Source organism: Vanellus vanellus, assembly GCF_965231255.1.
Source record: "Vanellus vanellus genome assembly, chromosome: 2".
Classification (NCBI taxonomy): Eukaryota; Metazoa; Chordata; class Aves; order Charadriiformes; family Charadriidae; genus Vanellus; species Vanellus vanellus.
The window spans coordinates 118,171,266-118,187,418 of record NC_138906.1 but is presented as its reverse complement, the minus strand read 5'-3'; the positions used below and the strand labels follow the sequence as shown (position 1 = coordinate 118,187,418).

The 16,153-nt window shown below is 41.9% G+C and overlaps 1 protein-coding gene across 1 annotated transcript in view; it reads right to left on the bottom strand.

Annotated features, from left to right (window-relative positions):
- GREB1L (GREB1 like retinoic acid receptor coactivator) overlaps positions 1–16,153 on the bottom strand; it is a 144,721-nt gene that overhangs the window by 3,450 nt on the left and 125,118 nt on the right. The window contains exons 23-33 of the mRNA XM_082479255.1: positions 15,053–15,615; positions 14,451–14,553; positions 10,654–10,809; positions 10,324–10,463; positions 7,544–7,705; positions 7,032–7,236; positions 6,168–6,333; positions 4,983–5,210; positions 3,421–3,562; positions 2,105–2,305; positions 762–900 (exon numbers count right to left, since the gene is read on the bottom strand). Of these exons, the coding sequence (XP_082335381.1) occupies positions 762–900; positions 2,105–2,305; positions 3,421–3,562; positions 4,983–5,210; positions 6,168–6,333; positions 7,032–7,236; positions 7,544–7,705; positions 10,324–10,463; positions 10,654–10,809; positions 14,451–14,553; positions 15,053–15,615 (2,205 nt within the window). The remainder of the gene's footprint in view (positions 1–761; positions 901–2,104; positions 2,306–3,420; positions 3,563–4,982; positions 5,211–6,167; positions 6,334–7,031; positions 7,237–7,543; positions 7,706–10,323; positions 10,464–10,653; positions 10,810–14,450; positions 14,554–15,052; positions 15,616–16,153) is intronic.

The following is a 16,153-nucleotide window of genomic DNA, read 5'->3' as shown; positions in this document are numbered from 1 at the left end:
AGATTCAGATCCCTCCTCTGCTTGACTCGAGCCAACTCGGGCAAACGAGTGCAGGAGCAAACTCCAAAACACAGTTCTTGGGACTGGCTCAGGGTCACTCCCACTGATTCCCCGCACACGTGCGCCATCCTCACTCAGCGTAAGAGGCAAACGGCTCAGCTGTGCAACCACAAACGCACCGGAGCTCTGTAATGCACTTTAGCATTACTGAATACCTATGGCAATTTGCTATGTGTTAGTATTAAGATAAAATTATGAAGAAAGATTTCAATGAGGTTTATAAAGTTCTGATGGGGGTAGACCCCATCATCCTCCAGTTAAGAGCTGCCCTGATCTACAGTACAGAATATTTATTGCCATTACAGGCAGATCACTAGAGCAGACTTTCTCGTCTTCAACAGTAACACCTACGCTCTAAACTCTAAAGCTGCTGACTGCACGATTCACTGACTTATTTTCATGTATCCTTGTTTTTCTGCACCTGTTTCCATTTGATGTCACTTCAAAATAATTTAATGAATGGAATTTATCAAAGCTTAGTAAAGGTTCAATTACTTGCACTTATTACCAACAGGAACAGAAGCTTTATACAGTCCCGAAAGAAGCACTCCATCTACTTCTTTTGAAAACAACGGCAGCACTAACTGTAAAAATAATGGAGCTGTTTAATTAAGCTGGTTATTCCTCTACCTTTCCCTTTCCCTCTGTGCTATTACTTGTCAGGAAAGCACCCAGGATGCCCAGCAGAGTGATGAGATTACCTTTCAGAAACCTGAACCGCTTGAGGAGGTCTGCACCAACGAAGGAGTCACAGAGATAGAGCAGAAGTCCACTGAAGAACACCCCTTCACAGTTGACGTTGACTGAGTGCGGGCGGGAACTAATATAGCATATAGCCACCTGAAACAGAAGGGGAAAAGAAAGGAAGCCCTTCTGTGTTAGAAGAAGACTGTAAGCAGAATGGAATATAATTTAGTCATAACTGGTGAGTCAGCTGGTGCTGGTAAAAATACAATCCAGCAAGAAAGCAGTATTGCAGAGGCTTCCCCTAGGAAATAACAATGGGACAAACTTCTAGATTCAGATTTGGTCACCAAGCCTGCATTATGTTATTGCAGGGCTCTCCATAATTCAGTTTGATTTTCTGCTTCTCTGGGCATTACTTGCTTACAACAACTGTTAAGATTATTTAGGTTGTTCTAATAAGGATACATTTGTCAAACATAGTAAGCAATTCCACGAGTACTAAAACTGCTGAGGCTTGAGCTCCTCTGCACTGGCAGATGTCTTCTCTTGCTGACGGCAAGCACCAACTACGTGGTTCCCAGCACCAGGGCTCTCCTGTGTTTCAGTGCCGTGATGACTGTTCTTTATCGAAGGGTATCATCTTCTCTGTCTTGCCACGGAACTCCATAAAATTTGTCAGAACAAAACCCTTGTTAGACTTTCACCTCGCTTCAGACCCAGTTCAAAGTGACCAATAGGTTCAAAAACTCTGATCTCCCTACCTACAGACATCTTTGCAAAAACCCAGTTTCCCTAGAAACCAAGGTTCATAAAAAGAAAAGCATCTATAAGGACAGCTGCGTTGCAAAGGATGAGCTTTGTCCATCAGTGAAGCAAGCCACTGGACAAAAGTCATATGAGAAAGTCTCTCAGCCAAAACAAGTTTGTTGCAAGGACAAATCAAACACAGATAACAAAAAGCTGTATGATAGGACAGTGATCTAAAAAAAAAAAAAGTATATAGTTTGTACAGACTATGCAGGACAAGTTCTGTTAAGAATAGCATCACTTTGGGGTTTTTGCTTCATATGAAATATTATTTCAGACAGACACACCAATTCCTTTGGAAATCACATCACTCTGTCACGGACCTCTGGTCTCCACCCACAACGGCCAGCTAGGAGGCTTTACCACCAGCTCTTCCAGGGGAGTTGGTCCTTTAGCTCTGCCAGCAGAGTCTCACTGTTTGAGAGCAAAGTCTTCAAATGCTACCCTTGATGCTGAGGGTTCATAAAAGAAAGGGTTTTCAACACAAGAAAGATGTGGAAGTAAAGGTTTGCATTTACTCGTCCCCATTTTCCCTGCAAATATTTTGTACCTCGAGGCCGATGTTCAGGTAGCAGTCAATGGCCAATATGGGGTTCTTGAAGTTATGGATGGCCTTCGGGAAGAGTTTGTATGTTGCGTGTTGAAGGAATTTCTCCAGGAGGAACTGAGATGGGGCTGCCAACAACGTATGCTCACTGTCAGGGGCGCAGACATACTGAAGAGGCATTATTGGCGCCAGGCTGTCCGAAACCTGCAATGAAACCAAGGGGAACCCCTTTTAACCCACCTACTCGCTGTATCTCATCTGCCAGAGTTTCTCGAGCTGGGGAAGGGATCATCATGACAGGGCAGGAAGAGAGAGAAAGCCAGGGGAAAGAACCAAAAACCCCCACTCGCTTTTGACATAGAGTCACAGCGCAGAAATAAATGAATTATTTGTGTGTGGTTGCTAAGTGCTTCTGTGGGTATCTGCTTGTCTAAAGAAGGGACATAAAATCAGGAGTTCAAATTGTCACAACACCCTTCATCCTGCCTTACTCCTGGGCAGTATAGGAAATTACATCCTCCTTGTGTGGAGTCATTCAGACAAAATGTTTTCTCTGGAGTTTTCTCATAGGCCAGGCCATCACTACAGATTCCACAACCACAAGAAAAGGAAAATTTAGAGAATGACCTCCCAAAATACTCAAATCCAGGGTTTAGTCAGTTAAATCCAAAATTAATCTGATTTTTTAAATGAAGGGATGGCATGGGACGGGTTTAAAACCACCAGGAACACAAACTGTAAAATTCCTAGATTAAAACCAACCCTTTGAAATATACCTCCATTTAAAGCCAGCACAGGCGTAAAACACTCTGTATAAAATACTTGGTATCCCCAATAATTACTAGGATTTACTTGGTGTATTTCAGGAGGTTCCAACTTTCAGTGCCTTTCCTCAGGTCTCTTTTTGCCAGCAAGCGCAAGGACTGAAAGTCATCACAAACCAGCAAACACTGGAAATTAGTGGCTGTGCTAAAATTTTTAAAACCGGGTCCAGTACAACTTGCCTGCTTTGGATCAGAGTGTGTGTCTGGAAATTATTCCTTCATCAGAAATACCACTGAATAGCTAGACCAAACTCTTCCCAATCCTAGTCCATTTTCTAATAAATTAGGAGGATTATTGTTAGCAATTTATAATTAGCAAGATATTTATTATTTTCTATTTCTGATGTGGCAGCCCTACCACGGAGTAGGCCACGAATGTCAGATGTCAAATAAGCATGGAACAAGTCCAAAAGGCTATAGAGAATTCATAATTTTTAGGGGAAACATGTCCTGATTTTACCCTTTACGTATGACGGAGCACACGTCCACACTCACCATGATTTTTGGCTTGACGACAAAGTCCTTTTGTCCTCCAACCTGAATATGTTTCTTCATGACACTGAAGTTGTTGAAGCGGCAGATGAGCAGGCCACTGCTGTTCGTCCGCAGATTAAAATCTACATCTTCACAGAAATACCTGGACATTAAACACAAGATCACTAAACCAGCTGTGTGGCTGCTGTGCGTAAGCAAGCACTCACACACCCGCTGCTGAAATGCACTGCAACAGCCTCAGCAGAGATTTTTGGAGACCATCTGATCTGGTGCCTATACAAATTCTCTACGCAGCTCTGCAGACTCATTCCTTCAATGTGTAGGAAAGCAACTTCTGGTCATCTTAAGACCAAACAGGTCTTCACTTTTCGGTGCATCTGTACGCTTCTTCCCCGTACCAAGTCCAGCTAGCCCTCTCAACCTCATCAGGTACTGGCATCAATCATTTCTTCCCCAACCTTTCCTTTCTTTTCTTCTTTTTAGTTCTTTTTTTAGATATATTTTAGAATCGAGAGAAGCTCTGCAGTTGCCCAACCTCCATTTCTGAACAAGCCAGTTCTATATGACATATTTTTTGACGAAGTGGAATCAGGGGATAAATGTGACTTTGACAAATATCTGGCCAGGGGAGACAAAGCAGCTGAGAAGTAATGTTTATCCTGAGCTATTTATGATGTAATTGCTCACTTCTGTGGGCTGATTCCAATGTCATGATGCAACCAGCCAGAGAATGTGAAATCAAGAGCTCTGGAAGCCACACCAGACCCCGGCTTGCATTGACAGACTACAATTCCTCACTCAAATATACAGGATCCCTGAAAACAGCAGTAGGAGAGCAGGGTGAGATGCCCCAGGGCCAGTCTGTGGCTAGCAGAAATAGGGTTTATTCTAAACTCACTCGGCCAAGGGATTGGATATTCCTTCAGTCTGCGATGAAAACTAGACATAAAGCCCCACGATAACAGTGTTTTATTGCAAATGTTTTAGGATGGAGTCAGGTGAGCAGGAGGGGGAAAAAAGGAAGAAAACAGTGGAAAGTTATTTATACATCATCTGTTTTAAATTCAAACCCAAGTGGCAATAGGGAGGATAGCTGACTCTGAAGGAAATACAAGGAATCCCTCCTCCCTCCTCATAGCCTTTCCCATTACCTATACTCCTGCTCTTAGTCACGCAAGAGGCTCCTGCCTCTTACAGAAGCTCCACACTCTTCCCGTGACTGATGTAATTCTGGTTTCTTTTTTCAATTTTTGGTCTCGCAGTTACTTATTTCTCCTGAAGTTTCTTCTTTCCCCTCTGACTTTTGGGTTCTCTGTAACCCTCCCTCACTCTTGCCTTGTGGTCTGTCTCTCCCAGTTCTTTTGGCTGATGGCAAGTTTATTTTGATGCCTTATTCATTCAGATGCAACATATATCACTCTATGTTTTATTTTTGTGATGGCATGCTCGTTACCTTAGACAGGACCTTTCTAATTATCTCAACAGCATTTAGAAATATGGTAACAAGATTCTCATCATGACAGCATTTTGTTTTACCACACACACATATATATATTGCCTACCTGTTTAGATCATATTGCACATTCTGGGTCAGGTCTATGTTGAGCAGTATAAAATCATGCACGTGGCACCTGGAGAATGGAGCCTTTGCTTTCCTGGCATTCAGCTTGCTGTTCCATTTCTGAACACCCAGTATTGCATAATGAACAATTTTGGGGGTGGCTTCAATGTGTTGGAGGACGCTCTTCAGAGACACATTCTTGCTGGAACCTCCAGGCTCCAGAGACTGGCTGCAAAACACGATCACACACAACATACAAACGTAGCTTATTATTTTTATATAACATACACTGCATATATATACACATATACATGTATACAAAGGACCAAGAAATTCCATTAACTATTGAGAGTGTTTACTCTAGATGCTGTAAAAACATGCATTTGAACACAGACTTTTTAAACAATAGCCAACTAATCTTATCCCATCAATTTAGTCATTATAAGAACAAAGGCCTTGCAGCAGAATAAGGTCTTACACAACAATCTAGAAAGGGAAAAGGAATCACCTTATGCACTGTTTCTGGAAGGCTATTTTCTCTGTAATGGACAGCATAAGCGCTGAGAAGGGCAAGAGCTTAATGCCATCTAAAAAGCTAAAGTTCCCAAAATAAACTCTTTTCATTGAGAAACATAAATTGGGTCAAAACAAATCAGGGAAGTACCATATTGAGAAATCACTCAAGTAGTCACTAAAAGCTTTAGGCAAAGAACAAACACAAGCAGAGGTTTGTTGATGGTACTGACTATGGGACATGGATGCAAGGGTGGAGCCAGGTGGAAGTGTTCAACAGCAGGAGGTTGGGTGTTGGTGGACAACAGGACAAATCTACAACCTTCCTACTGCTCTGAGTGAAAGAGCTGGGTTTTTTTTGCATTTTAGACAAACTATTTAACGTCCAAGTGTACGGTTCCTGGGCTGTCTGAATAATGGGCTGAGTGAATAATGACCTCTGTGAGGCCCCTTGGACAGACAGCCTGGTGTTACTACATCAAAGCCACTGCCAAAAGCTGCTTTTGCTTAGCAATATTTTAAGTATGTTACCAGCAGCTCCAACTTTTGCCCAACTTTTCCAGTTGTCGGGTCTTCCATACCCTGTCAGATGCTAGAGATGAGCCCAAGTCACAGGCGTGCTGCTGTCTGTGCTGGATCAGTGCAAGGACCCCAGTGCTGGGTGGTTACTTACCTTGACTGTTCATGGACACTGTGCATGTTCCATAAGACACAGGAGTCATCCATGACCACGATGAATGGCCACACACACTGGCGCTTGACTCCCAGTTCCTCCAAGCGGTTTCGTTCCAGTTCTAGATTGTGGTAGGAAAGTTCCTTAATAAGAAACCTGGCAGCACCTGAGAAAATACCATAAAGAAGACATACAGAGATCTTTATTAGACTTAATCACTCTCTCCTCCCAGAGAAAGGTTATACGAACATCTGCAGTCATTACCCTTTATGAACTTAGTGCTCATAACATCTTAGTTTAAAAAGATATCAGCATGTCCCTTTTTCAATGTCAGTAAATCTAAAAGGTAGATACCAAGAAGACTGGACCTTTTAAGAGACTCTGCAGAACATGATTTTGTGGGCTTTAATAAAATAACTTGAACCAAGAAGGGGCTGAGATTCTAAAACTGATGCTACTTAAAACTTCTTGCAGGAAAAACTCAGCATCCATGAAAATAAAGTCCAAAGTTCAAGCCCCCAGTGTTCAGCAGTTAATATTTAGCTTCAGCTAACTAAAAAAGTTGCAATTTGAAAAATCATGTGTAAAATGTCTAGAATGAACATTCACACAGCAGGACTGAGTAAAATGAGTGAATATGGCCTATAAAACATCAGATTTTAAATTGAGAAGGCAGTGATCGAGACAAACATATATTCCACGTCACTGAGCAGTTCTTATACACCATTGTATTTTGCACAGATATTGCTGCTATTATCACAGCACAAATGTGAGGAGCTGTTGCAATGTTTCCTTCAACTTGATCCACATTGTCCAAGATGGATTTTGATATCTTCAGAGCAATGCATTGATGGTGTTTCTTACCAACGCCAGCATTGTTGAACATGCCTGGCAGGACAAGCATGATGTGGTTGGGCCAGTATTTGCGGTAGAGCGGCATTTCGTACTCCTTGACTACAAGGAGGTGAAGGTGGCTGATGCCTTCCATGGCATGGTAGAGGTTCAAGAGGCCATGTTCGTGACGTCCACTCGATGGAGTGAAGATAGGACTCTTGACTGCATTCAAATTCTGTTGGAACAGGAGATATTTTGGCAGCATTAGGTAAAATGCAGGTTATTCCTGATGCAGATTTTTATTTATTTATTGTTTATACTGGATTTTAAGATGCAACACATATGAACTGGAGACTAGGAATGCAAAAAAGGGATGATTGCCCTCAAAAACACCAGTTCTAAGGACAGTCAGGCAAGAATTATTCAAAACAAAAAGGAAACAGACCTTCCCTCCTGCCAACCACCATTAATTTGCAAATGTATGTCAAGTTGACTGCGTTCAGCATATATAGCCAGCAGATGGATAAGAGCAGCACACGCACCTTGTCAGAAACGAGTGGGAGACGCATACTTTCTAGATGCTTTCCCTGCTTGCTGAAGACAAAATGGTTCTCTTTGGACTTGGGTATTATAAAATGCAGCTGAACCTCTTCTCCTAGCATTGAGGATGAAAACGTGAATGCATGCAGAGTGGAGTCAGATATCTGTATACAACAAAAAAAGTGGAAGAAAGATTTGCAACCAGGTAACACATAAGGAGTATACGGCAACCTGCTTTTACAGTCATAATGCTGGAAGCCATCAGAGAAGAACATCCAAAACATTCCCTTCCCCCTTGAAGTTAACTATTATATTCTCACTTTCCTCTACCATAAGCCACATTACTTAGTCATGTAACTGGCCTTGCTGTTAAAGCAATCAGCTTTCTGTACGAGTAATGATCTTTGGCCAAAATGGACTCTTCTGAAGTCCACTTGAGCTGGAAATTATTTATCAGTATTTACAAGGAGAAATGAAAAATATATATACTAGGAAACAAACTGTCCAGATAATTTTTCCCAAAAGATTCAAAGAGCAGCGTAGTGCGTGGGTGTGCCTCCACAGCAGAATGCACCACTATTCAGACACCTCAGCAGCAGCACGGCTACATTAGTATGGTATTTTTCCTGTGGCAACACTCTTGTAAGCAGCTAGGTAACCAAGGCAGACCACACCATTAGCAAGGCTATGAAGAATTTGGGTGAGCTTAAGTCTGCACAGCGCTTCACTGAACTGCGTAAGTGTATACAAAGTGACTACATATCTGGTAAGATTTCATCCTACAGAAGCATCTGTCTTACTATGAGGTCAAATCATTTACTCTTAGCAGTCATCTGAATTGAAATAATTAGCCTAAGTAAAGATGAAAAATGAAAGGGGCTTTGTTTAGCTTCTGTTAAAGCGTTTAAGAATCTCTCTCCCTTCATAATACCTGCTATGCAATGACTCCTCTCTGAGTTCGATTATCATAATTCTATACACACAAGTCACACTTGCACATAAAAGTAGATATTCATATTTATTACTAGTCGTTATGTTTGACCACATGCACAAAGATGAGTGGAGGGAACAAGAGATGTCCCTTGGGAGGATTTGCTTGTGTCAACGTATCTCACGAAGCATGAGGTTTAAATCAGACCTGCTGGTGCTGCTCCGAGGTAACTGACATTGTACATTACCAAGTCAGCATGTCTACGCTGTGTTAGGTTAATAGCAAGCTGTTGGAAAAGATTAGCAAGCAAGGGAAGAATGATTTGAGGTAAGAAACCTCCAAGTAAACCATTGGTGGTGGTTAAGAAATAATGTCTGAGCTATTAACCAGGAATAAGCTTACCTGACAGTCTCCTACAAGCATAACCATTTGTTTTAGAAATCAAAAGATTTAGAGATTGTGGAATTGAGCAAGTTTGCTGACAACACCAAGTTGTGTGGCATGGTCAACATGCTGGAGGGAAGGGATGCCATCCAGAGGGACCTTGACAGGCTTGAGAGGTGGGCCCATGCAAACCTCATGAAGTTCAACAAAGCCAAGTGCAAGGTCCTACATCTGGGTCGGGGCAATCCCAAGCACAAATACAGGCTGGGCAGAGAATGGATTGAGAGCAGCCCTGAGGAGAAGGTCTTGGGGATGTGGATTGATAAGAAGCTCAACATGAGCCAGCAATGCATGCTTGCAACCCAGAAAGCCAACCACATCCTGGGCTGCATGAAAAGAAGTGTGGCCAGCAGGGTGAAGGAGGTGATTCTGCCTCTCTACTCCGCTCTCGTGAGACCCCATGTGTAGTACTGTGTCCAGCTCTGGAGTCCTCAGCACAGGAAAGACATGAACCTGTTGGAGTGAGTCCAGAGGAGGGCCACCAGGATGATTCAAAGGCTGGAGCACCTCTCCTATGAGGACAGGCTGAGAGAGTTGGAGCTGTTCAGCCTGGAGAAGAGAAGGCTCTGGAGAGACCTTACAGCAGCCTTCCAGTATCTGAAGGGGGCCTACAAGAAAGCTGGAGAGGGACTTTTTACAAGGCCATGTAGTGATAAGACAAAGGGAAATGGCTTCAAACTGGAAGAGGAGAGACTGAGATTACATATCAGTAAGAAATTTTCACTCTGAGGGTGGTGAGACACTGCAACAGGTTGTCCAGAGAAGCTGTGAATACCCCATCCCTGGAAGCGTTCGAGGCCAGGCTGGATGGGGCTTTGAGCAACCTGATCTAGTGGAAGGTGTCCCTGTCTATGGCAGGGGAATTAGAACTAGATGATCTTTAAGGTCCCTTCCAACCTAAACTATTCTATGATTCCATGATTCTGTGAAAAGTTTTTTAACTAAACAGTCAAAAATTATCATTTTTGTGTAGTGATTCATAAGTTACTGCTGAGAAGCACGCAGAATTACATACAAAGGGAGGAAGAGGTAGGCCTTCTGGTCTCCCATCACAGGCGTGGATGGCTGGCATTTAGGTAAGACAAGCATCTCTCAATTTTACAGTCCTCTCCCATGAGACACTGCAAACCCTCTGGGCAGGCTGAATAATGCTTTGGCTTGAGAAAGCTAATCACAATATTCACCCTTTGTCAGAGGCAGCTGGAGAGGAGAACTGCTCGTGCAGAACACAGCAGACACAGTTGATGCTCCAGGGTCTGTAGCTCAATATCTCCCCTGAGAATGGAAGAATTAAACAATTCCATCTCAGGGAAGGTGAAAGCACGAGTCCTGAGACCAGAGCAGTATGCCTGGAAAGACCACAATAAAAATCAAGGATGTAGTTTACCCTTGGACCTTGACACCAACCTGCGCAGCAGGATTAATGTCCATATATTGATGGCACTGCTCACAGTGATGGAACGTATTGTAAGCTGCATATTTAGTCAACATCATGGACACAGTTTCCCGTTTCTTAGGTTCCTCTGATTTTGTTTCTTTGCTTGTTTCTGTGCAGGAAGAAAACAGAAATTTTATAAAAGTTAAAAACAAAAACTGTGATCCCAGTAACAATTGTAAAGAACACACATTCTTTTGTTTCACTTCATTTTGGAGATTAAAGACACTTGTGAACTCACATGTTCAAACCAACAAAACCTGATTCTTTGTAGGAAAGTAGTCGTAAAAACCCCTACTTACCTTGTTTCACTCTTGACAGTTGTTCCGTGTATACTGGACTTATAGTTCTGTACTTGGGGTCATGTACGTTCAGGTCAAAAGACATTTTGCTGAAGATCTCAATATCTGGCCAGTGATCATTGCTAGACTGAGTAATTTCACTGTTTTCTGTATGATCTGCAACAACACATTTCAGGTAAGCAGTAACAGATACCCACTGAGTGGTGTTTACGTGATGTTTGCTGATTTACAATTGCATAGGAACTCACACAGGAGTGCGTGCGCACACACACACAGACATATCTGAACATCATAAATATTATCAAAATTGAAATTATAATCCAAACAAAGCCATTTCAAAGTAAGGGCAATTCCTTGGAAACTACATGCAGGCAAAAGAGGCTCACAGGCATCTTTCTGTTCTGCTCTTCATCAAGCTGCTAAGGTATAATTCACTCTGGTTTAAGCATAAAATGCTCAGATGAATGGTCTTATCTGTGCAGAAGATACAGGTGTAGTCTCTAGCCTCTCTGTGGTGGAATGAGGAGCACTGGGTAAACAAGAAGCAAAGGTATCCAAAAGCAGAAGGATGAAAGCAAGAAAAGGCTATATAACTTTATGAACTAGTAGCTGGTGGTATATGATTAAGGCAGTAAGAGACACATTCCTGTTAAAGATATGGCCAGCAGGATCAACTGGAACTTCTTTGCTTTGATCTAACAGAGGTAAGTCTAAAGTAGAAAATCAAGTGTAAGTAATGGGAACATTCTAAAGCACTGGCCAAAGAAAACAACAGACTGCAGCTTGAACATGAGTCAATTCAGTTTAAAATGAGATGGAAGAACACACAAAAGCAGGTGTGTAACTGAGGTTACTGATTTTAGAAAAGCAAATTCAGGTGAAACAAAGGTTGGGTCTAGAGACAAGCACTCGCTGACCCTACTTTGACTGAACCAACAGGATGTGAACCAGCAGCAGTTTAAAGGCCATTAAGCTCACTGGCACCATGTGACGCTCAAATTAACATATGCCGCAGTGAGGTGAGGTATATTAGATTGTCCATACAGACAAATCCTGAGAAAGCTTGTTCTGTAAGTGAGCTGGCCTGAGAAAACCAGGAACTTGCCTATGAATGAGACTTGGACTTGGACTCACAGTTGCCAACCAACCAGCAACCAGCATACCAAGCAAAACAAAACATCAGGAGGAAGGGGTTTCAGAGGCACTACATCAAAAAGGACACTGAGAACGAACAAAGTCCATGAGGAATGGAAAAAGCTCACCAGTGAATGAAGTTTTGTCTTAAATGCCAACAAGTGTGAGATAAAATAAGCTTTGCCAAATGTCAAGCTGAGGTGGACCCAAGAAAAGTGCAGGAAAACAAATACCAATTTTCTTTGCTATATCACCTCAACTATATAAATGAAAACCATTTTTTCTTTTTCTTTTTACTTTGACAATTACATTTTCAAGGGAATAAAAGGTTTACTATAAGCCAAGACAGAACCAAAATGCTAAAAAGCTTGATACACACTCAAAACAGAGAGAGAATAATCTCCATGCCAGTTTTCTGAATGAACAGGTATGTGAAATCAGGCAGGAGCCCGATTTCAATGCAAGAATAGGCATATATTATCATAATTTAAGAGGAGATACAGTAACCTATGGAGCTCTGGTTCCATTACTTTGACCTTGGTAATATTCAAAACTTTGGGATGGTGAAGGAAATAATTAAAGATATCAAAGTAAATGAAAAATAATTAAAGATGTTGAAGTAAATGAAAAACATAATAAAATGCAACATGGCTTGACCAAAGAAATCCTGTGTTACTTTCATTATACAGCTATGATACATCTATTTCTCTGAACAAAGCAAATGCAATGCATCTTATCTCTCTGGACTTAAGTGTTTGATATGATACTATATGACAAATTATTAACACAGCTTGAAGAAAACGGAGACAGTGAATGGCCTGTAAATTGAGCAAGTTGATTAAACAGAAGGTGGCAGCATGTAACATCGTAAGCATTAAGGCAGATGGAGATTACCAGTGAAGTTAAAAGATCAGTAGAGGGGCATACTGTTTAATATTTTCACTAATGTCACCAACTCAAAAAAAAACATTGGCTTAAGTTTGCTGGTGGCACACTCTAAGAGTCATTGTCAATATGGAGAAGGAACTGAAGACCATCCTGAAAGAATTCAATGCCCTTGTAAACTGTAAAAACAGAAACCAGGTGATGTTTAACAGAAGAAAAATATGAGTCATCTGTACAATCAAGGACTAACAACAAGCATTTCTGTAGCAGGTTGGGAGCACTTCGTTTGGAAATGACTGAGTTGCAGAGGAACCCACAAGTACAAGCTATGTATCAGTGCCAGTGAAATGGGAGAATGGAACAGACCAGTGCAATCACAGGTTTCATCAATCACAGGGCTTTCAGTGGCGGTAGGGAAATACATGAGCTGCTGTATGCTGGGTTGGTTAAACATCCCACAGAATATCACATTCAGTTCTGGTCACCCATGTACCAGATGGATAAATTGAAAATAGATGTGCAGGCAAGAGGTATTAAACCGATAAGGAGAATAAAGAGCCTGTCATTTGTGAGGATCCTCTAAGAAGAAACAGGCTACCAAACGAATGCTGAGAGGCGGTAAGATTGCTGCCTGACTACACCACAGAAGCAAATATCAAAGAAGAGAAAAAGTATTTTAATTTAAATTAATATTTTCTTTGGCATCAAAGAGAATGTTTATAATTGAGACAGGAACATGGTTGGGTTGGAGAATAAAATTTTATTTTCAATCATCAGAACACTAGGGCTCTGGAAAAGCATTCCAATAGAAGTAGTGTGAGCAAAAAAGCCTCAACCAAAAACCCCAAACAAACCCAAACTGCTCTTCTGATGGAGTTCCACGCATTCCTAGCAGGGGTGTGACACGCTGCTGTGATCACAACAGGTCAGAAAGCATGATGCAGAACTTACATTTTGATATTTCATCCTAAGTTTCTGGGCACTTTAGTTCAAATAATGAGAGAATAACAGCCCCCAAAACTCCAAATCAAAGGAAAATACATTTGCTTTTTTAAATTTAACAGCACTTTCTGAGCAGAAATACAAATTAGTCTTTTAAAAGGTTTGACTACAACTACATTTTCAGGATGCCAGTCTAATGGTCAGGAGATTTATGCACCATGGAGTTATCTTCAATACAAAACCACAGAGTTATGTAAAGAACACCCTGAAGAGAACTAATTTTTAAGAGGGTTTGTGCGTCTAAAGGCAAAGTCCTGCCACAGCAGTTAATGGATGTGTGAGATCTGACAAATGAGTGCAAATCCAAGGAGGCTTCCCCTCCTCTTTTTCCTCAGAATAAGACCTGTAAACTGCAGACAGGAGACAGTCTTACTGAAAATTGGTATCTAATTTATAATTAAACATAAATAATAGTGATGTTTTGGCCAGAAACACTATGTTCTGCTTAAAAGCAGCCAGTGCTTAAAAACTAGCAAGGAGAGATAACATGGGCAGATGTTGCCCATTTACAGTTTTGTGTTCACTTTCATTTTAGTGCTATCCAAATAATAAATCCAAAATACACTCAATAGTTCTCACTTAACCCCAATATAAAATGTACATTTTTATTAATTTAAATATATACAGACACCTACAGTAAGTCTAGCTACGCACTAAGGGACAAGTGCTACGTGTAATTTATAGGCCTTCCGTAAGCCTAAAAATTTGTCCCTGCTGAATAACACATTACAGACGCTCTCTATAATGCATATTAAGAATGACTACTAAATACTTACTGGCATTAATCTCTTCTTCATCATACACATCTACTTCCAGCAACCGGATCAGCATGCGGAAGAGAATCCTTAGGAACTGCAAGTATGAGCCAGTCTTTCCCACCTGAGCCAGAGATGGAAAAAAGTCCAGATCCCAACTCAGACTAATTCGAAGGAAGGATACATTTCAAATAAGTACCTTTGGGCTTACCCCTGTTATTTTGCCATTCTAGTTCTGTCCAAAACCATAACAAGATGTAGTATTCCCCATTATGCTGAATGGTATTAAAAAATTGAGCTGTGAGCAAAATCTGGCTGACAGCCTGTATGACTTTTGTAATGCAGGGAGAGTGGCAGCGATCAACTGATTCTCTACTGATATGGTCATGGCAATTTTATGCCCAGTGCCATCCACATGTATTTCACTTAGGCCAAAACATGACACATACAGCATCACCCTTCCTCTCCTTACCACTTCCAGCATGGACTGAACCTTAAAATTTGACCTCGAAACACATCATTGTGTGCAACCTTGCAGGGGGCGCTTACAATAGGATCTGCAGTCCTCATCATCTGTCCTCTCATCCTGCTAATAAGGCAAGAGGAAGGAACTGTTCTCTTACTTGCGGTGGTCCCGTCAAAAGCAGCCGCCTGGGGTGAAAACTCCTCGAGCCAGACGCCTCACCCTGACTGCTGAAGTCCGCGTGGTGCTGTCGGGCTGTCGTCCACTGCCTGTAGTAGAGAGACTGCTCTTCACTGTTCATGTCCTTGTGAAGCAGAGGCCTCAGAGAGCTCAGCCAAGACACATCAGCATGAGGCAGGAGGGAAGAGGAGGAAGGCAAATTCCCACTTTTCTGCGAGCTCAGGAGACAGTAGGCAGCTTTTGACAGGATGACGATGCGTGGCAGCGCTGCACGGAGGGCTTTGCTGTCTTTGGCTGAATGGGCAGGCCACCGAAATGTCTGGGAGACTGAAGACAGCGATGATAGTTTCAAAGTGGTGCTGCTCGCCATCTGGTTACCCAGGGAGTCGCATTCTTGTTTCAGCGTCTCTCCAGCTGTGAAACTAGGGTAAGTTCCCTCATCTACTGAGCTGTGCGCCACAGTCTGAAAGTTAAGCGATGATGCTTGCTTCTGAGACTTGTCTGCAGCACTTGAGGAGCTCACGCCATTGTCAGCCAGGGAACCTGGGGAAACAAAGAGCAGGCAATGAACAGATACTGGTCAACATAGCAAAATCATGAACTCATTTGATCTATGGGACAATTCTAACATACAAATACTTATGTTCAATGAGTGCTGCTGTGGCTTAGGTCAGTGTTTCACCATTTAAAAAGAAATCATTCACATCCATCTGTCCCTCTTGCTGGAGAGGCAATGGCCCTTCTGCTAGGGTTCAGAGTCCAAACACAAGTGTCCCAATCCCAATCTCTGTATGTTAACTGTCATTTCCCATCTGGGATATGGAATTTGATGGTATAACCTTCTGAAATTTAAGTATAACACACCACTGTATACATAGATCAATTTGACCTCCCTTTCTATGGAGAACAGAGTATTCATTTCACTGCAAATTTAATGTGAACTGGGCTATGCTCTGTCCTCCATACCAGTCAGGTTTAGTTGGCATATGGGAAGAGCTGGGGTATGGCAAAGGTCCAGTTCAGCTGTCTTAATACCTCAAACTCATAAGGGAACAAAGGGAAGGACCCAGAAGTGCCAGTG